This window comes from Heliangelus exortis, chromosome 25 (genome assembly GCF_036169615.1).
Source record: "Heliangelus exortis chromosome 25, bHelExo1.hap1, whole genome shotgun sequence".
Lineage (NCBI taxonomy): Eukaryota > Metazoa > Chordata > Aves > Apodiformes > Trochilidae > Heliangelus > Heliangelus exortis.
The window spans coordinates 5,004,735-5,024,380 of NC_092446.1; the positions used below are offsets into that span (position 1 = coordinate 5,004,735).

The 19,646-nt window shown below is 58.9% G+C and overlaps 2 protein-coding genes across 2 annotated transcripts; one reads left to right on the forward strand and one right to left on the reverse strand.

Annotated features, from left to right (window-relative positions):
• Positions 1–1,587: 1,587 nt before the first annotated feature.
• ARL8A (ARF like GTPase 8A) lies at positions 1,588–12,695 on the forward strand. Its single transcript, XM_071768217.1, has 7 exons — positions 1,588–1,967; positions 6,460–6,540; positions 7,314–7,387; positions 9,066–9,159; positions 10,303–10,370; positions 10,968–11,038; positions 11,139–12,695. Exons 1-7 carry the CDS (start codon positions 1,845–1,847, stop codon positions 11,186–11,188), a joined length of 561 nt encoding a protein of 186 aa, XP_071624318.1. The 5' UTR covers positions 1,588–1,844; the 3' UTR covers positions 11,189–12,695.
• A 1,360-nt stretch (positions 12,696–14,055) lies between these two features.
• Positions 14,056–19,277, reverse strand: GPR37L1 (G protein-coupled receptor 37 like 1). The gene is made up of 2 exons (XM_071768492.1): positions 18,450–19,277; positions 14,056–15,326 (listed from the first exon to the last, which is right to left on the reverse strand). Exons 1-2 carry the CDS (start codon positions 19,146–19,148, stop codon positions 14,514–14,516), a joined length of 1,512 nt encoding a protein of 503 aa, XP_071624593.1. The 5' UTR covers positions 19,149–19,277; the 3' UTR covers positions 14,056–14,513.
• Positions 19,278–19,646: the final 369 nt, after the last annotated feature.

Here is a 19,646-nt window from a genome sequence, read left to right on the forward strand (position 1 = left end):
CTATCTTTCAATCTCTTACTTCTACCAGCTCTGTCTGTTCAAGGCTCTTATCAGGCCCTCACCCCTCTGCTATCTGAGGATCTCTCCATCCTCCTTGCTTTTATTTCCCAACTGCTCCTTGGGGCCATGCTGGGCTAGTGCCTGGCTCATTGCAAAACCCGACCGTGCCACCTGGCTCAGCCTCAGCATGGCAGGGGTGAAGCAGGGGTTGGATCCCATCCGGCTCTCTCAGCCTCATACCCGTGTCCTGGGAAACTGCTTCACCCCGTCCCTGACCCCGTGAGCTGCCCAGCAGGCAAAGCAAAGGAAAGGAATCCCTCCAGAACCTCCTGTGCCCCGGGCTGGAGCAGAGGAGGTTCCAGGGAGAGCTTGGAGCACCCTCCAGTACTTGAAGGGGCTACAAAAAAGCTGAGGAGGGGCTTTGGACGAGGGCCTGGAGGGATGAGATGGCGGGGGATGGTTTCAAAATGAACGAAGGGAGATTTAGAGGGGATATTAAGAAGAAATTCTTGGCTGTGTGGGTGAGGAGCCCCTGGCCCAGGCTGCCCCAGCCCTGGCAGTGCTGAAGGTTCTGCTGCTGTCCCCATCTCACTCCTTCCCGGCAGCGCTGGGTTCAGCATCAAGTGACGTTTTGCCCAGAGACAGCCAGGAGGGGTTTGGGGGTGGCAGTGGGTGTGCAGGAGGTGTCAGTCGGGGTTCGGGGGTGTCAGTTTGGGTTCGGGGGGTGGCAGTCTGGGTTCGGGGGGTGGTAGTTGAGGGGTGTCAGTCTGGGTTCGGTGGTGTCAGTCTGGGTTCGGTGGTGTCAGTTTGGGTTCGGGGGGTGGCAGTGGGGGTTCGGGGGGTGGCAGTTTGGGTTCGGGGGGTGTCAGTCTGGGTTCGGTGGTGTCAGTCGAGGTTCGGGGGGTGGCAGTGAGGATGCAGGGGGTGTCAGTTTGGGTTCGGGGGGTGTCAGTGGGGGCTCGGGGGGTGTCAGTTTGGGTTCGGGGGGTGGCAGTGGGGGTTCGGGGGGTGGCAGTCGGGGTTCGGTGGTGTCAGTCGGGGTTCGGGGAGTGGTAGTGGGGGTGCAAGGGGTGTCAGTCTGGGTTGGGTGGTGTCAGTCGAGGTTCGGGGGGTGGCAGTGGGGGTGCAGGGGGTGTCAGTCAGGGTTCGGGGGTGGTAGTTGAGGGGTGTCAGTCTGGGTTCGGTGGTGTCAGTTTGGGTTCGGGGGGTGGCAGTGGGGGTGCAGGGGGTGTCAGTTTGGGTTCGGGGGTGTCAGTTTGGGTTCGGGGGGTGGCAGTGGGGGTGCAGGGGGTGTCAGTTTGGGTTCGGGGGTGTCAGTTTGGGTTCGGGGGGTGGCAGTCGGGGTTCGGTGGTGTCAGTTTGGGTTCGGGGGGTGTCAGTTGGGGTTCGGGAGTGTCAGTTTGGGTTCGGGGGGTGGCAGTCGGGGTGCAGGGGGTGTCAGTTTGGGTTCGGTGGTGTCAGTTTGGGTTCGGGGGGTGGCAGTGGGGGTTCGGTGCCGCTGTCCCGGTCCCTCCCGTGCTCGCGGTCTCCGCTGCAGTGATTCCTCCCCGCCGCCAGGGGGCGCCAGTGACGGCTGTGGCGGTCGGCGCGCGGACCCCACCCGGCGCGTGCGGGGCGCGAGGCGGCGCGCGGCGGTGCGGCAGGAGGGCGCGCGGACAATACCGGGGTGGCGGCGCGGCCCGGACCGACCCCGATCGGAACCCGCTCGGCTCGGCCCGGAACCGCTCGGCTCCGTTCGTCCGCGATCGGCTCGGCCCGGAACCGCTCGGCCCCGCTCGGCTCGGCCCCGCCCCGTCTCCATCCCGCTCGGCTCGGCCTCGGTCGGCGCGGCCCGGCCCGGCACCATGCTGGCGCTCTTCAACAAACTGCTGGACTGGTTCCGGGCGCTGTTCTGGAAGGAGGAGATGGAGCTGACCCTGGTGGGGCTGCAGTACTCGGGCAAGACCACCTTCGTCAACGTGATCGCGGTGAGCAGCGGCGGCGGCGGCCCCCACCCCCTGCGGCCCCGCTGCGGGGGCCTCGGCTTGGCAGATCCCTCCGGCTGCCCTCTGCACCCCCATTGCACCCCCACTGCACCCCCACACTGCACCCCCACTGCATACACTGCACCCCCACTGCACCCCCTGCACCCCCACTGCACCCACACTGCACCCCCACTGCATACACTGCATACACTGCACCCGCACTGCACGCACTGCATCCCCTGCACCCCCATTCACCCACACTGCACCCCCACTGCACCCCCACTTCAACCACTGCACCCCACCCGCACCCCCGCCCCGCTCCCGAGCCCCGCACCCCACCGCACCCATCTCGCCCCTCCCGCTGCATCCCCGCACCGCAGCCCCAAATCTCTCCGCAGAACCGCTCCGATCCGTCTCCTCCCGGCCCAGACACCGTGTGGAGTGCGGGGCTTTGGGGGGGGGCACACCCGGGCACACCTCGGGGTTTTTCCCCCGCAGCCCCGAGCAGGAGCAGGGCCCGGGGCGGGATGGATCCCAGGCCCGTTCTGCCCTTCCCGGCGGGGCTGGGGCTGCCGGAGCCGGGTGTCCGCGGGGTCTGGGCCCTTGGGGACCCCCCCGCCCCCCTTTCTCTCTGTCCCCTCCTCAGGACGCTTTGTCATGGCCGGGCCCGCTCAGCCGGGGCCTTGCCGGGAGGTTTTTTCCTGGCGGTCCCCGGCGCTCAGCACCCAACAGCCGCGGCGTTTCTTGGCACCTCCCGGTACCGGCTGGACCCCGATTCTCGCCCCGGGGACCCCTTCTTTCCCCCTGGCTTCTTCCTTCGGCGCCGTCCCCTCCCCGGGTTCGGGGATGCTCAAGCGCCGGGTGGGGTTTCACCCGTGGGGATGCTCGGCTCGGTCTCCCCTCTGCCTCTTGGGGATGTTCTCGCCCTCTCTAAACGCGATGCTGCCATCCCGGCGGGACCGGTTTGGGCCCTGGTTCCCAGGGATTTCATGGAGGAGGTGGATGCAGACCCTTCAGCTGTGTCCCCTCCCCGTGTCTGTGCACGTTGCTTTGCTCCGTGCCTCGGCTCCAAAGCAGAGCGAGTTCTTTCTACTCACTCGGGGTGCTGGGTGCTGCCAAAGGGGATTTTCCCACTTATTTGGAGGTTTTGCTTGCACTACACCCCCCACGAGGGTTTACACTGGTGCTGCAGGGATGGAAACATCCTTCCTGAAGTGCCCGGGGCAGTGGGAAAACACCCAAAAATGGTTTTGCCTCGGAGATGATGGTGCCCCTGCTCTCCAGCTCTTTCCTGGCATTCAGTGCTCAGGTGTTTTGCTGCTTCTTCCATGCCAGCTCCCAGGACAGGGAGTTGCTGTCTCTCTGGGACAGTGATGGCACCAGTCCTTTTTTGGGGTGATTTCATCCCCGCTCTTTGCATGCTTAATGGTCCTTTTTTGCATCCCACATGAGGGTGGAATCCAGTGGTGCCACACGTAGGCTAATCCTGCTCTGGGCCTGGTGTGTGCTGGTAATGGCAATACAGGCTACATGAGAAATGGAGAAGTAATTTAATGCCATTTTAATAGATCAGTGTAAAGGGTGAGGAAGCTTTATCCCAAAGCTGCTGGGGCATTTTGCCTTGCACAGGTTGTCTGACACCCTTGCAGGTCAGTCAGGCTCAGGGTGCTGAGCAAGGAGCTGAGTCTCTGCTGCTGCTTTGCTTCTCTCTCTGTGAAGTTATTTGCAAAGTTCAGATCCCAAAGCAATGTCCTTCAAGAAGATGTCTTGGGCACTGCTTAAACACTGCTTAAACACTTTCTTGCAACTGGGACGAGTGGCCTCTGAACCCTCTTTTGGAGAACAGATGCTCAGACACCCAAACACACAGCAGAGAGACCCTGACCCAGGGAAATGGTTAGAAATGCAGTTTGCTGAGGCAGGACAGGCTGCCCTGGCAGGGTCCCCAAGTGTCCTGCGAGGTGCAGGCTCCTCCAGCCTTGCTGCTGGCTGCATCGTGGCTGGTTTGGGGACACTGCTTGGGAGAGGATGTGCTGGGAAGGGAGAAGGTTGAGCTGAGAGCAAGGCTATGCCTGGAGGTCTCTGAGAGGCCTCAGAAACAGGAGATGGGCCAAGCTGCCCCAGTGCTGCATCTGTGGGACTGTGGGAGATGGATACTGAGGGAGATGGATACTGAGAGTGACAGAGCAGGGACATGGAGACCCTGTGGGGTGAGGACAGGTTGAACACCGTGGTTTCAAGGAGCCATTGCTGGGACCATCCCTCTGGCTGGGACACCAGAATCAAGGGTGCAGGGGCATGTGTGGGTCCACTGTGTCTGTAGACATGCACTGAACAGCAGAGAGCCCACTCCTGGTTCCTACAAGAGGAAACAATGCTGAGGGCAGGGTTGTGACCTTCACTGTGTCCCCAAGGATCTGGAGCCCTCTGAGGGCATTGCTGCTGCCCCTGCATTGCGTGGCTGGGGATGTGCAGTGCTGTGCTCTGGTCCTGTCCCTCAGGATTCCCCAGGCTCCTAGGAATGGAACCTTCTCAGGGCTTTGCTTCTTGGATCCAGAGGCTTTTGCTTTTCTCCCAGAGTTTCTCTGACAGAAACTCTGCTGCCATCGTGCACGTGTCCTGCGCCCAGGAAGCAGTCACTGCAGAGCCATCAGCACTTGGTCTGCCCACACCTCTGTCCCTCCATCCAGATCCTGCCTCATTCCAGACACTTCCAGCTGGAGGCAGGTGCAGACATTGCTGCAGCTCAGGGACAGAGGTGTCCAGGCTAAGTCAGAGTTGAGAGCTGTGCTGTGCATCCCTGAGAAGCTGCTGGGAGCATCTCCTGTGTCCTCTCTGCCTTGAATAGGGTGCTGGGTCAACACCCCTGGTGTTTTGAGCTGCAGTGTGCTGGAGAACCAAAAGCAGCCCAAGGATTTTCCCTTTCATTTAAGAAACTTCATTTTTCTCCATAAAAGTCAAATAAGGTGTTGAACCTCAGAGACGTTGCCTCAGAGCACAAGAAACATTCCCTCTGTTGGTAGAGGGGTTCCTGAATGCTTCCCCTGCTCTGCCCCACACCCTTCCCTGCCAGGCCCCAGCCTCGTTTCTGAGTGCACCATGTCCTGGAGACCCCTTGGCTGCTGGGCTCTGCTGATGAATGCAAAAGGGAAATGAAAAAGGGAAGTGGCACATCTTGCAGAGCTCTTGGAAGAGGTCAGGAAAAACCAGGGGAGTTGCTGACATGGTGAGTCTGGAGGAACTGGTGGCTCAACCAGGCACAAAATTCTGCTTATCAGAAAATGGCATAAATTGCCTTCTCTTTTTGAGGTTTGTCTTAACTGAAAGAAAACCCAGAAAAGTCCTTGAGAAACTGAGATTTTTAAGCCAGTCAAGAGCTGCTGGACTCAGCTCAGCTGCAGTTGGTGGTTCCTGCAGGTTTCTGGCACTGGTGGCCAAAAGCCCCAGTGCTGTGTTACCCTTGTTATCCAACCCTATTTTTCCATCATGTCCCTGGCATCCAGCTGCAGGGCCCTCCACAGTGATGGATTTTAAAGCAACAAAGTTAAAGGTGTTTTTGAGTGCCATGATGTTGCCAGAGAGGCAGAAAGCTTCAGGAGGCAGAGGGTCACAGATTGTTGTAGCTCCTGCCCCAGGGATGCTCCTGGGGCTGCCTGGAGCATCCCTCTGTGCTGCTCAGCCCAGGATCATCTCACAGCAGTGGGATTTGAGCAGCAAACTGGAAGGTGGGGTGGGCTTCACCAGGCTGAGGCCACTGTCCCCTCCCTCCCATGTGTGTGGAACCAGCAGCATCTCCTGGTGGTGCCAGGGGGCCTGTTCACCACTCAGACAATTCTAACCTAGTTTTCTGGTGGCTGTGGGATGCTTCAGATCTGCAGCAGTTTCATCCTTCTGCCTGGGTGCTGCTGGAGCACAGGAGGTGGCAGCTTCTGAGGATGGGGAGAGGGAACCCTTTGTGTCCCCCCACATCACTAGCAGGGCCACCAGGCAGGGTGTAGGGGCCAGAGGACCTGCACAGGCAGGTAGCAGACCAGCAGGAAAGCAGAAATTAGTTGGGTTTGGGCTGATGATAAATGATCCACAGCAAGAACCATGCTACAGCCCCCAGGACTCCTGGTGCAGGGCTGCCAGCAGGTCCTGTGGCCTTGCACGGCTGACCTGGGGTCACTGCAGTTGGCAAAGGGCTCTGTCTCCTCCTGGAAAGAGCTTGGGAATCCCACCAGGAAAGGGTTGGGTTGGCTGAGCCTCTGAGATGGTGGCCAGGGGCTTCATAGGGACAGCCTGGGCACCCTGTGCCCCACACAGCTGCTGCAGGATTTCCCTTCTGCAGGTTTTTTCATCTCCTTGGCTCAAATTTTGCAGGCAGTGTAGATCAGGAGGAGGCCGTGCTGTCCCACCACGGGGCTGGTTTTGGGGTTCAGGTTTATTTCCAGGCAACTGGGGAGGCTGTCAGGGTTTCCCTGCCTCCTGACACATTTCACCTTGTTCCTTGCAGTCAGGACAGTTCAATGAGGACATGATCCCAACCGTGGGCTTCAACATGAGGAAGATCACCAAGGGCAACGTCACCATAAAGGTGAGGTCTGGGTGTTATTGTCTCTTGGGATGAAAGTTGGGGTGAAGGGGTTGGTGGGACTTCTGGAGAATGAAAAATGCTGGAAGCCCCAGTGTGGTTGGGGGGATCTGTCCAGTTAGGGTTCTGCAGGTACCCACTAGAGGAGATGGTGGGAAGGGATGCAGTGGATCCAGCTCTGTAGTTAGAGCCAGTCCAGGCTGCAGAGCTGGGGATTTTCTTATAAAAACTTGTGGATGGAGTCACCTTGGTGAGGGTGGGGGTGCCAGGGAGGGTCATGGCTTGCAGTGGTGGTCTCTGCATCCAGAGCAAAGGGAAAGGAGGTTTCTCCCCCTTCTGGATCTTCCCAGGGCTCCTCATTAGACTGGGAAAGATAGGTGGGACAGGCTGGAAAAGGTCACTGGGGATCTCTGCCAGTGGCAGACACAGTTCTGAAAGTGTGCTGAGTGTTTTGAAATGGCAAATACATCAGGGAAAGCCCAGGACGCGTGGCAGGCATGGGGAGGAGCCCCTCAGCTTGGGGCAGGGGTCCCCTGTGCCACCAGAGGAATGTCACAGGAGGTGTCCCTTCAGCTGCCCTGCCCTGGGATGTCCCTTTCTGTGCTGAGTCAGGAGCCTCCCTCCGTTTGGGACAAAGAGCAAGGGGCTGGGGTCTGTTTCATGCATGCTCCGGCTGGGTGGGGAAGGGTCTTGGACAGGATGGTGGGAAAAGGTCAGGATGGTGGGAAAATGGTGAGGATGGTTGGGGCAAACCCCCCCCTTTCTCCTTGTCACAGCTCTGGGACATCGGTGGCCAGCCGCGGTTCCGCAGCATGTGGGAGCGGTACTGCCGTGGAGTCAGTGCCATCGTGTGAGTACCCCTGGGACCCCCAGCTCCCACACACCCGTGGTGAGCCCTGCCAGGGGGTCACAGTCCCATTTCCCCCCCCTCAGGGGTGCTGGGCAGGGCAGAGCCAGAGCCAGGCACTGATGTTGGGTGTGCAGATGCTTCCTGGGTGCTCCCCTGGGTGCTCGGGGCAGCCAGGGCCCTGCCAGCTCCTTCCAGCATCGCTCAGCCCAGTCTGAGTTTCCCTGCCTGGCTCCCCTGGGCTGCCTGGGGGGGCTCAGCCCTTCCAAAGGGGCTGGTTTTAAGGGCAGCTGGCAGCACGTTTCCAGTCGTGGTGGTTTTGTGCTGCCAGATGAACCTGAGAGTCTCCCTGCTGAGGGTCACTGTGTGTCCCTGCTTGTCCCCTGCTGATAAACCTGGCAGTAATTGCAGTCCCAGGGAGTCCAAGCTGGAGAGGAGCCTGACAAGATGTAGATGGGAAGCAGGCTGCCTGCTCATAAAGACAGGAATTTCCTCCTGGAGACCACATCAGTGTTGCTTAAACACAATTAGAAGATGAGATTGATTTGATCTTCAGCAGTTGGCAGTGCACTGAGCAGGCTTAGTGTCTGCTGCCCTTCCCAGCTGTAGGTCTGATAGGTGTGAGGAGTCAGATACTGCTTGTCCAGCTTATCTGGGAGCAGCAGTGTCCACTTCTGCCCTTCCTGTTTGTCACCATGCTGGGACATGGCCTCGACACATTTTATTTTTCTGGAGCTTTGCTGGAAATAACAAAATCCCATTTTTTTCATTCCTTCCACTGCCTTTTCCATAATTTCACATTTTTTTCCAAAATGGCCCATCTGACTGAGAGGAAACAAAAGGGACCATGCTCCAGTCTGCCTTCCTTGTTTCCAGCTGTGTCCCATCCCTTTTCTGTGTCCTTCAGCCCTCTCACACTGTCTGGAATGATGAAGGCTGGTGGCAGGCTGGTGTTTTCCTGTGTTTGGTGCTTCAGTAACTAAAAGCTCTTTTTTTATTTTTATAATAAACCCCTCCAGACCTGATGAATCTTGGTGGTATTTCTCACTTCTCTGCCAACTTCTTGATCTTTATAATAAAGGCCACATTGATCAGTTACTCTCCTTAGGTTTGGCTTCACTTACATCCTTTGCAGGATGGGTGTCCACGCATGAGATCTAAATCCTTCCCTGATTTTCCTCTCTGCTAACAACAAAGCATTGCTGCCTTTGCTCTGTGCCCCAAGATTGCTCCTGTGGAGAAGACAAGCAGGTCCTTCCCTCTGCCAGGATCTCCCTTCAGTGTGTTCTCTGTCCTCAGCTCCTCCACTTCTTGTCCTTTGTTCTGGGTGTTCCTTCTGTAAGGAGCTGCCACCCAGTTTTGCTTTGGTGCTTGGGGACAACCTGTGTTGTGCAGCTCCTGGGTTCCCCTTGCCCACCTTCCCCCTGTTCTGGGCTCCTGGGAGATGGGGACAGGGGGATCCTCCACTCCCCTGGGAGACAGGAGAGGCTCTCAACAACACTCCAGCCCTCTTCTGGGAAAAGAGACTCTGTGGGAAGGATCCCATTGTCCATCACCTCCATGCACTGGCCCAGGAATTGTTGGCTGCCATGCAAGCAAGGCTTGGTGATGACACAAAGCCCAGCCCTGGGGACCTCGGGGACCTTGGGGACTGTGCTCATTGGTGTCCCTTCCCTTGCAGGTACATGGTGGATGCTGCTGACCAGGAGAAGATAGAAGCCTCCAAGAATGAGCTACACAACCTGCTTGACAAGCCCCAGCTCCAGGGCATCCCGGTGAGCTCCTGCCAGGACAGGTTCCCCCTGCCTGTCCGTGGTCCCCAGGCTGGTGACTGCCAGGGCTGGAGGAAGGGGCTTGCACTGCACTGTTGATTTGGGTGGCAAATTCCCTTTGTGGAGGGGCTCCCCTTCCCTGCTGCACTCCTGTGGGAGCTGGGGATTTGATGCTTTCCCAGCCCAGGACCAGGCCAGCCAGCAGGGAAGGGAGCTTTGGAAGACACAAAAAAACCCCAAAACTCTTGATGTGCAAGATCTATCCTCTCACATCAATTTGCACCTTGTTTATGGTGGGATGTCAAAGTCTTGTCCCCCAGGACAGCAGCTGCTGGGCTGTGACATTCTCAGGAAGGTGGCAGCATGGGGCACACTGTGTCAGGGCAGGATGCTGATGGAGCATCCCAGTCACCATCCTGCTAATTGAAGAGGAGCTAATTGAGTATCCCAAACCTTTGGTGCAAATTAAATGAAGCTCCCAGTATCACGTGCTGCACTTGCAGCCTTTCTTTTTTTGAGAACACATCTCCAGATTTCAGTGGGGGAATGCTGCAGGCTCAGTGCTGTCCTTGGCAGGTGACAGTCATGTGGCACCTTCCAGGAGGACGAACGAGTCCTGCTGGGTGGTTACTTCCCTTCCAGTCTGAGGATGCTTTTGTGGTTGTGAAAAGCCTTGAAATAATAAGAGATGAGTGGATAGTTCAAAGAGCTGCTGCTTTTTTGGGCTGGCTGCCTGCAGAGAGCAGGTTCTGCATTGCTGTCCCTATCTCACTCCTTCCTGGCAGCTCTGGGTTCAGCCTTTTCAATCCACATTTTGCTCAAAGCCAGCCAGAGACACCTGGGAGAATGTTCTAGATGGCAGGACAGATGCTGGTGGCCTTCAGGGCAGTTGTGCTGTGGGGCCAGCTTCTCCCTGGGACTAGAGAGTGCTCACGGGATGCTGTGTACACCCTAATTCAGACTGTTAATTGAAGGGCTCCACCTGCTGATTGCCTGCTGAGGGTTTTCTCTTTGGGCACACCCTGGTGAAGTGGCCAGGGCTGTCTTACATCTGAAGCAGGACCTGCTTTGGGGTGGCAGAAGGAGGTTCCTGCCTGGTCTAGTTGGTGGCCAAGAGCTTCAAGTGTTCCCTCTCCTGCCCTGCAGGTCCTGGTGCTGGGGAACAAGCGAGACCTCCCTGGTGCCTTGGATGAGAAGGAGCTCATTGAGAAGATGTAAGTGGTGGCCTGAGTGACACAAAGGGTGACAACCCTCTTCCTGCTGTGTCCCCTCTGGCACGGTCACCCTTCCCCAGCTGGGGTGGTGCTACAGTGCCTGGGATGGGCTGGGGGTGGCCAAGGCAGTGGTCAGGGGAGGGGACAAGAATGGGGAGGAGCTGGGACTGTGGCCATCAGTGCCAGGTCCTGTGTGCCACAGGGAACTGGGGCTGGGACTGGAGCATCTCCCAGACACTGCTCCAAGATCTGTCCCTGTGCAGTGCCCAGTGCCACTCCCCGTCCCATCTTGCCACAGGGCCATGCAGCCAGGATTTAAGGAGGAAAGCTGTGATTTTCATGTCATGGCCAGCCTGTCAGTGGTGCAGGGTCCCTGCTGCTCTGTCACGTAATTCCTGCACCACATGTGTGTGTCCACCAGCCGTGGACATGGGGCACCAGTGTCCTCACCCAGCCCACACACAGTCCCTTGGGAGCCTGGGGAGGTGTTGTTCATGCAAAATGTCCCCATTTTGGAGTCAAGGTCCAAAGGGACCCCTCATGAGGCTGCCTGGAGGCTCCAGGGGTCTGCAGCCAGGGCTCACTCCTCTCCTGCAGGAACCTCTCTGCCATCCAGGACCGTGAGATTTGTTGCTACTCCATCTCCTGCAAAGAAAAGGACAATATTGGTGAGTGCCCAGGGCTGCAGAGCAGTGCTTGGGGTGCAGGGGTGGGGGGAGAGGTTGTGTGGAGGAGGGGGAGGCTGTAAGTGTCTGTTTGCCTTCACAGACATCACCCTACAGTGGCTTATCCAACACTCAAAGTCGAGGAGAAGCTGAGATCCTGCAGAGCACGGCTCAGATTGGGAAGATGCCATTGTACAAGTCCCTGCCCCTCCTCTCACCTGCTCTGTCCCTCAAGCTCTCTCTAGTTGGGTATTTTTAGGGGACCCCAGACTCCGCTCTTGTTGAGGTGGAGCCCTTGTTTTTATTGTAAAGAAAATGTCCAACTCTGCCCTCCTCTCCTCCCTCTCTCTGTCTCTCCCTCCTCTTTTGGCACTATTCTGTTGTTGTCTGTGTATACAGTATATATATATATGTATATATATTTTAATTTTTTAAGTTAAGCAACAGTGCTGAACTGAATGGGCCCTGTGAGCAGTAGGAAAGCTGAGGGTGCCCTGAGGCTGCCTGAGGGAGATGAGGGTGTCAGAAGGGAGCTCCCTGGGGACAGGGCTGTGCCAGGCTCTGGGCATGTCCCCTGGGACTCACTCACCCCCTCCCAGGGTCCTCCCTGAGCCCTGGGCTGGGGGTGTCAGGACTCTGCCTGAGCCTTCAGTCCCGTGGGGCTGGGGTTGGGGTGAGGCATTGCCCCTGGGCTCCTCCCTGCTTTGGGGTCTGTCACCCCCTGCCTCTGGCTGCTCTGCCACTGCCCCAGCCACCCCCTCCTCCTCCTCCTCCTCCTGCCCTGCTCCTGTCCCTGCTCCTGTCCCTGCTGTGCTGGGGCTGGTGCCAGCACGGGGAGGGGGTCCCAGTGAGCCCAGTGTCCCCACAGGGAGGTGGCTCATGTCCCCTCCCTGCCCCAGCTGCCCCCAGAGGTGGCAAAAGGGCTGGGGGCTGCTGGCTCAGCCCTGGCCAAGGACATGGTGCAGGGACCCTGGGGAGGGGGGGGCACACATGGGGACACCCAGGGACACCCCAAAGACACACGTGGGGTCAGAGAGTCCCTGCACACCCAGTCCCCTGCCTGCCAGTGCTGGGCAGTGTTCCAGAACCTTCCCAGCTCCCCGTGCCCTGCTCCCCACAGCACCCCCAGCTCTGCTGCCTGGGGGCTGGGGAGGGGACAGTTGGGTCCTGGTCAGCAGGAGGAAATTTTTGGGGGAGGCTTTGCCCCATCTGCATCATCTGATGAGTTGCTGGGGCTCTGGAGGTGCAAGCAGGGGGCCTGGCCAGGGGGGTTGGGGCCAGTTTAGGAGGTTTAGTGGGCTGGGGGGGACAAACTGGTACCTGGAGGGGTCAGGTCAGAGGCAGAGCAGAGGGAAGCAGCTGCCTGTGTCCAGCTGAGGGCTGGGGCAGGGGGTGGGGGGGCTGGGGGGTCCTTGTTGCTGGGGATTTCTCTTCTGTTCTCATTTTTTGCAGAGTTGCACAGAGAGGTTTCCTTTTTTTTTTAATTTAATGAATTGTAAAGTGTTGTCACCCCCCCCTTGTACCCTTTTTTTTTTTTTTTTTTTTTTTTTAAAGACATATTTTGGCTCAGATTCGACCTCTGTTGGGAAATGATTCTTGTAACTGTACTTTTTTTTTTTTTTTGCCTCCTAATAATAATAAATTAACAATTTTGCGTTGGTGGGTGTGGATGCAGTCACGTTGCTTCCTCACCCCCACCCACCCATCTTTCCTGGGAGCCATGCCCACACCTCTGTAGAGCTGGGGTTTCTGTTCCTTTGGAAGTGCCAGGTACCCCACAGGGATGTGCTCACCCAGGAGGTTCTGGAGCCAACTGGGAGGGATGGATCTGCCCTCCTGGGGGGCTGTGGGCATTGCTGGGGGGGACACCCCGGGTCTGTGGTGTCCCTTGGGGCCCGTGGGGTGTTGTGTCTGCTGTGGGGCTGTGCTGCTGGCAGCCTGGGGTGATGGTGCTGCCTGTGCCCCCCCCTACCCCTCCCCACACATCAGCAACAATCCTGGCTTTGTTCACCCTTGGCCCGAGCTCAGGACAGGGCAGCAGTGCCCAAGTGCACGAGAGCTGCCCCTGCTACCATCCTCCCATCCCAACCCACCCGGGGACCCCTCTGGCCCCAGGGGGGTGCAGGGAGGGAGGGGCAGGGGCAGCCTCTGCTCCCCCTCTTCTCTCCCTGCATTAGGATGAGCCCCTTCCCCTCTGCAGCTGCTCCCAACCTGCAGGGCCCAGCACTGGGAGAGGGGGGGGGGGGGAGGGAGGAAAAGGAAAAAACCCAGTTTTGTGCTCTTGGAAGAAAACTGGGGCTTTTGTTTCCCTGGAAACGGGGCTGTGAAAGCAAAGCCCCAGTGGGTGTCTGTGCACACAAAGCCTGCAGTGAGCCCCTCGCATTCACCAGCCCCTAGCAACCATCTCCCTCTCCCTGGCATCCACGGGCTGGGGTGGCTGCCAGCCCCAGGACAAGGAGCTCTCACAGCTCCCCTGGCCCAGGCTGCCCTCAGCCCCCTCCCACCACCCCAGAGCAAGAGCCTCGGGCAGGGGGTGGATGTGGAAACCCAGATGCCCTGAACCCATCATCCTGGGACAACTTTATCCCTGCAGTGAGCAGGTGGGTGAAGGTCAGGAGCCCTGCGTGGGGCTGTCGAGATGAGATGTGTTCCCCCCCCCAAGGGTTCACCCCCGGCACGGCAGCACCATGATCCTGCCCAGTGCAGAACAAAAACCTCCCTGCCAGGCTGCAGAGCATCTCAGCCCGGTGCTGGGACCCACCTGAGTCCTACAAACCACCCTCCCCTGAACCCAGTGCTTGGGAAGGGAACCCCAGGGTCTGGCCTGGCACCAGCTGGCTCAGCATCACCCCCTTCCCCATCACCCTCAGGAGGTGCCTGAGCTGGCAAGGCTCTGTCCTGCCCCCCGCCCCCATCCTGCCCATGCCCACCCCAGAACCCTCAGGAAAAGGTCACCCAAGGCCCAGGTGCTGGCTCCCTGGGGCTCAGCTGGGGGGTGCTGGACACCTGCATGCACCAGGTGCTCTAGGTTATGGTTTATTGAGCAGGTAAAGGGCACTGCTTGGATCCAAGGGGACAGAGTCACAGGAACCTTCTACTGAGGAGGGGGTTGGCAGGAGGGGGTGGGTCAGGACAAGGGCAGTTTGTTTGCTATGTGCTCTGCAACCCTCTGGAGGTTCATATGGGACCTTTCTGGCACAACTCCATCTCCAGAGCAGCAACCCCTCTGAATTTGGCCAGGCAGCCAGGACGGGAGGGTGCTGATGGCCTTGCTGGGGAGGTGAGAAGGCTGCCAGGGGAGCCCCAGGGACTTGGGTTTCAAGCCCAGCTCTCCCAACGTGGGGTTTGAAGGCCACGGTGCAAACCCCTGAGCTGTCTCTTCTGCTTGCTCCACATCCAGACACGGGCACTAATGGCAAAACAACATTTGGTCTTGGGAGGAGGTGGTGGATCGATCTCTACAGCTCCCTGCTGGCACTTAGCAGGGGGTGCCCAGGGCCATGAGGGGCGGGGGGGACTCCCGGGGCTTGTCGAAGAAGATGGAGGAGGACATCTCTGTTTTGAGCTTGCTGTCAGCACTGCCCTCGCTGGAGGCAGTGTCAGGGCTGCAGCCCTCACAGCAGCAGCAGCAGCAGTCCATGAATGCCTGGCCCAGGGGTCTGCAGAGGCAGAGGAGCAGCACAGGGGTGACCGAGCACTTGAAGAACAGGAAGAACTGGTTGATGAGATGGAGCAGGTCCAAGGTCTGCTTGGACATCTCCGGGGACATGTAGGCCACCACGATGTTGCAGACGTTCTCGGGGGTGGTGCAGAGCCCGTAGATGATGGTCAGCCCAATGATGGTGCAGTTTAAGTGACTCTCAGCCTGGCTCTGCTTGGTCCCTCGGCTCTCGGGCTTCTTCTCGGTGCCGCTGATCCTGCGGGTCACCAGCTGGCAGGTGACAGTGAAGAGGATGGGCAAGCAGAAGTAGCAACCAAAATACCACCACATCCGAGCGTTTTGGTAGGTGAGCACCAGGGAGTAGATGGACTCGGGCAGGTTGGACGAGGGCTTCATGATGCAATACTCTGTCACCGTGCCAGACACGGGGGACGTGTCCTGCGCCAGCTGCCAGAGCAGGATCTCTGGCACCGAGAGGGTCATGGAGCCCACCCAGATGACAGCCAGCTTGGCAATGATGGACTGGCACTGCTCGATGGGACGGGCACTGCTCTGGGGACTGGTGGCTGCATGGAACCTGTCAATGCCCAGGGCACAGAGGCTGAAGGTGGTGACTCCCAGCGAGGACACCTGGAAAAGGAGAGGGAGAAGCAGTGACCCTTATTGCAGGGGCAGCGTGGCCGGTGGCTCCCCAGGACCACCGCCCAAAAACCCTTCCGTGCAGCCTGTGGATACTTTTCTGTGCCTCCTGAAAGGACAGTGGAGGAAAGTGGCCTTTGACCTCTTTGTGCCTGCCCAGCTCCTTTTTCTCTGGAAGAGAGAAACTTTGCTGGACGTCTGGGAATAGCATGAGTGTCCCTCAAGCTCTTCTTTTATTCCGGATGGTTCTTGAAGAGGAAAAGCAGGGGTCATCGCTCCCATCAGCACCTTCCCAGAGTCCCCCAGCTGCCCCAGGTTGGTTTGTCCCTGCGTGGCTCTGCAGAGTTGTTTCCTGCTTCCCAGACAGCCCCGAGGAGCTGAAGGAGCCCTTGTCACAGATCAGCTTGGGACAATTTCCGCTGCATTGAGAGCGTCAGGAAAAACATCTTGGATGCCAAAGGGAAGGGGCCAAAGGAGGCAGAGGAACCGAGGCTCTGGGAGGGCTGGCAAGGCACTGAGGGTCACAATCAGCTTTCACAGTCCCGGCCCCACAGTCCCAGAGCTCCAGCTTTGTTCAGAGCCAAGTCCCACAGCCCTCGGCCAGGAAAATGGCAGAGTCCCACCAGCTGCTCCCCACCAGCCCCACGTCTGTTCCTGGCCTCACAAAGCCACCAAGTGTCACCCTGTCCTGAAGGACCTTCCCAGCACTCAGGAAAACTCCCAGGGCTCCAGGGCTCTGCATGATGCAGCAATCCCAAACAGGTCAGGAACCACTTTTTTCCAGTGGTCCTGGGTCAGCCACTGCAGTGGTGCAGAGGATATCAGCTCATGACCAGCACTGACACCAAGCACCCAACATCAGGTTCAGTTCTCAGTTTCAGTTTTGTGCAGCAGAATCCCCCCCAGACACAGCACCAGGCACTTGCCCAGCACCATCCTGCACCCAGCCCCACCACCCACAATGCTGCTCATGTCACAGATTCATAGATTCATAAAATTATTTGGGTGCAAATGGACCTTAAAGCCCATCCAGTTCCAATCCCTGCCCTGATCAGGGACCCCTCCCCCAGCCCAGGGTGCTCCAAGCCCCATCCAACCATCAACACTGCCAGGGATGGGGCAGCCACAGCTTCTGGGGGCAACCTGGGCCAGGGGCTCAGCACCCTCACCCCAAAGAATTTACCCCTCAGATCTCATATCCATCTCCCCTCTTTACTGCTTCAAACTATTTCCCCTCGTCCTGTCATTCTGTGCCCTTGTCCCAAGTCCCTCTCCATGGGCAGTGTCACAGGGCACCTCCCCAGAGAGGATTTGGGTCCCTCCAGTCCCAGGCAGTGGAAGAGGGAACAGCACAGGGAGGAACAGCAGGGAAGGGAATGGGGACTGGACAGAGAGGTGGTGCCATGGGTCACTGCACACCACTTGTCACCTGGCTTCAGGTCCCCTGCCAGAGCATTTGAGCAGCCACAAGGTGGGGACAGAAAAATCTGCTCCTTGCAGAGTTCACCTGGCAGCCTGGAGTGCTGGCCCAGAAAGGCTGGACAGCAAAAACTGGGCTGGGACTGGGTTCCTCTCTCCTGCCTGACTCATTTCAGGGGTTTGAGCTCTGGCCTGGCCATGCCCATCCAGCCCTGGGTGCCAGGTGAACAGAGAATCTTTGAAGCCCCTGCCAGCCTGTGCCAGCCTGGTCCAGAGGCAGGAGGAGGAGAAGCTGAGCTGGCAGGGCTCACCCCAGGACCATGGCTCCCTCTGGCCCATCCTTCAGCAGCCCCCACATGGCACCATCCTTCCCTCCTCCTTCTCTTGGTGCTGCTGGATCCCTGGACCTGGAGATGCCATCGCCAAGGATGCCCCAGCCTGTGCTGGAATCACTCCAACCTGCAGCTGCTCTCAGGTGAAGCAGGAGGACACTCTGGGCACCCAGGGAGCTGGATGGAGTCAGGTCCTGCACCCCTGAGTCCCACGGGCCCAGGCAGAATCTGGACCAGGGAGGAGGCTCCTGGGGAGGGGATTATTATGGGACATGTCAATGTCTTGGGGCCATTTCTTTGCCTGTCAGGGCTGAGCTCCCTTTGGTCATGAGCTTTGCCTGTCTGCATGCCAAGGGCTGCTCTGTCCCCTCCAGCTGATAATTCCCTGGGCAGGCTTGAGGCCTGGTGATGGGCATAGGTGGGTTTGGTGATGATAGATGGTCATGTCCTAGCTCAGCATGCTGACAGCCCTGGGAGGGCAAGGCTGGCCTGGCCACCAGTGCTGAGGGGTGTCTGTGGTCCCACACAGCCTGATCAGGCTTGGGGGGACCGAGGACAGGAGCCCCTGTGTTCTCAAGCCCTGGCCTCAGCTCACAGCTGGTTTTTGTGTGCTGTGCCACAGGCACTGCCACTGGGTGGGATTGGTGGGGTCTGAGCACTGCTCTGACCAATCTGGAGAAGGTCTTCAGGGAGCTGGCACTGTCCCTGATCCCTTCCAACCTTGTGTTTGTTCCCTTGGTCAGCACAGTGGACTCTGGAACCTCGGGCAGGCTGGGTCTGTCTCTCCTACACGGGCACAGAGAGGAGCAGCCAGATCCCAACCATCCCTGCAGGGTGGGAGATGCCCCACAGGAGCAGGATCATGCAGAACAGGGCAGCCTGGCCCATTCTGCCTGACCCCCTCACCCTGAGCCCCAGCTCACCCTGAACACGGCCCCGTGCACGAGGCTTGGGAACAAGCAAAGATCTTGGGTTCTCAGATGTAATCCTTGGGTTTTCCCAGCCCGCTGTCAACCAGTGCTGCCCAACCTGCTCCAGTGATGAACCCCCAGGCTGAGGCAGGGACAGACAGGCAGAGGGGAGCCCACAGACAAAATTCAACATGCTGGCTGGACAAAGGGGGGTTTCAGGGCTCTTCTCAGTCCTGGCTTTCAGTGCAGAGACGGAGAAATGTCCCAGAGCAGAGGCAAAGGGAAGGTCAGTATTGGGACTGTCCTTTGGCTCCTTGTCATGCCTCCTGATGGGGGTCTCGGGGGTACAAAGCCCTTGCACCAGGCCACGGGCAGCCTGAACTAACCCTGAAGCAAGAGAGCAAAGAGGAGACGATTCCTTGAGCCCCCCAGGGCCCTGTGCAGCACCTTACCTCCATGAAGGGCACAATGCGACAGGACAGGTCCCCCAGCAGCCTCATCTTGGTGATCTCGTTGAAGATTACCACAGGCAGGCAGAAAAAGAGGATAAGGAAGTCCCAGAAAGCCAAGCTGGCCAAGATAGAGTTCCAGGCACTCTTCATGTAGTAGTTGTGCCACACGATGCACATCACAGAGAGGTTCCCGATGATTCCCACGGCGAAGACGATGAGGGAGAGGAGCATCACGGCGTAGGCGCTGTAGGAATTCTCTGTCACCGGGTACAGGGGGTTCTGGATCTGCAGGCGTTTGTCAGACACAGTAGTGAGGTTGGCTCGGGGTGCTACCCCCTCTCCATCCGTGGGGACCCCTTGCTGCTGCTGGGATGGATCCGTGCTGGAGGGCAGCAGGGCTTTGGTTGGGTGCAGACTGACGGAGTTGAGGGGCCGTGGGAATTCCATCCTCACCCCCGGCACGTACTGCTGCACCGACTTGGAGTCCTCCTCTGCCCCCCGCCGCTGCCTCTCCTTCGTCTCCTGCACCTCTGGAATATCCCGGGAAATCCTGGGCACGGTCCCACCTCCGTCTGCACCCTGGCCAAGGTGATTGCTGCCTGCCCCGGGCTGCCCAGCTCTGCCTCGCATCCCCACAGCCCCCGGCCCCGGCAGCAGCAGGAGGAAGAGGAGGAGGAGAAGAGACGGTGGAGAGGGCATGGTCCCCTCTGCACCCTCCGGAGAAAGCGTTGGGTGGGAGACAGAGCAGCCCCGAGCGCAGGGAGCCGGGGGCTGCTGGCGGCGACGCAGCGGGCAGAGGAGCAGCCGGAATGTGGGGTCCGGAGAGCTCTGGGCAGAGGAAAGAGGCTCCGTGGAGAGGCAGAGCAGGGCCAGCCCTCTGCTGGTCACCTCCCGCTCCTGGGGAGCCTGCCAAGCTCTGCAGGGATGTGCCAGGTCCCAGACAGGGCAGCTCAGCAGCCCCCCAGTGGTCCCCGGCAATTGTCAATATCCCCCTGGCAATGCCAAACATCTCCCCAGCACCCCTCAACATCACCCAACATCCCCCAGCATTCCCCAGCATCCCCCCAGCATCCCCCAGCATCCCCCCAGCATCCCCCCAGCACCCCTCAACATCACCCAACATCCCCCAGCATTCCCCAGCATCCCCCCAGCATCCCCCAGCATCCCCCCAGCATCCCCCAGCATCCCCCAGCATCC

What these genes read in the sequence shown, in the direction of transcription:
- ARL8A (XM_071768217.1), top strand. Translation starts at nt 1,845, where the DNA reads ATGCTGGCGCTCTTCAACAAACTGCTGGACTGGTTCCGGGCGCTGTTC. An exon ending in AAGGAGCTCATTGAGAAGAT is followed by an intron (nt 10,371 to 10,967) that starts GTAAGTGGTGGC and finishes CCTCTCCTGCAG; the next exon opens with GAACCTCTCTGCCATCCAGG. An exon ending in CAAAGAAAAGGACAATATTG is followed by an intron (nt 11,039 to 11,138) that starts GTGAGTGCCCAG and finishes TTGCCTTCACAG; the next exon opens with ACATCACCCTACAGTGGCTT.
- GPR37L1 (XM_071768492.1), bottom strand. Translation starts at nt 19,148, where the DNA reads ATGCCCTCTCCACCGTCTCTTCTCCTCCTCCTCTTCCTCCTGCTGCTG. An exon ending in GCATTGTGCCCTTCATGGAG is followed by an intron (nt 15,327 to 18,449) that starts GTAAGGTGCTGC and finishes CTCCTTTTCCAG; the next exon opens with GTGTCCTCGCTGGGAGTCAC.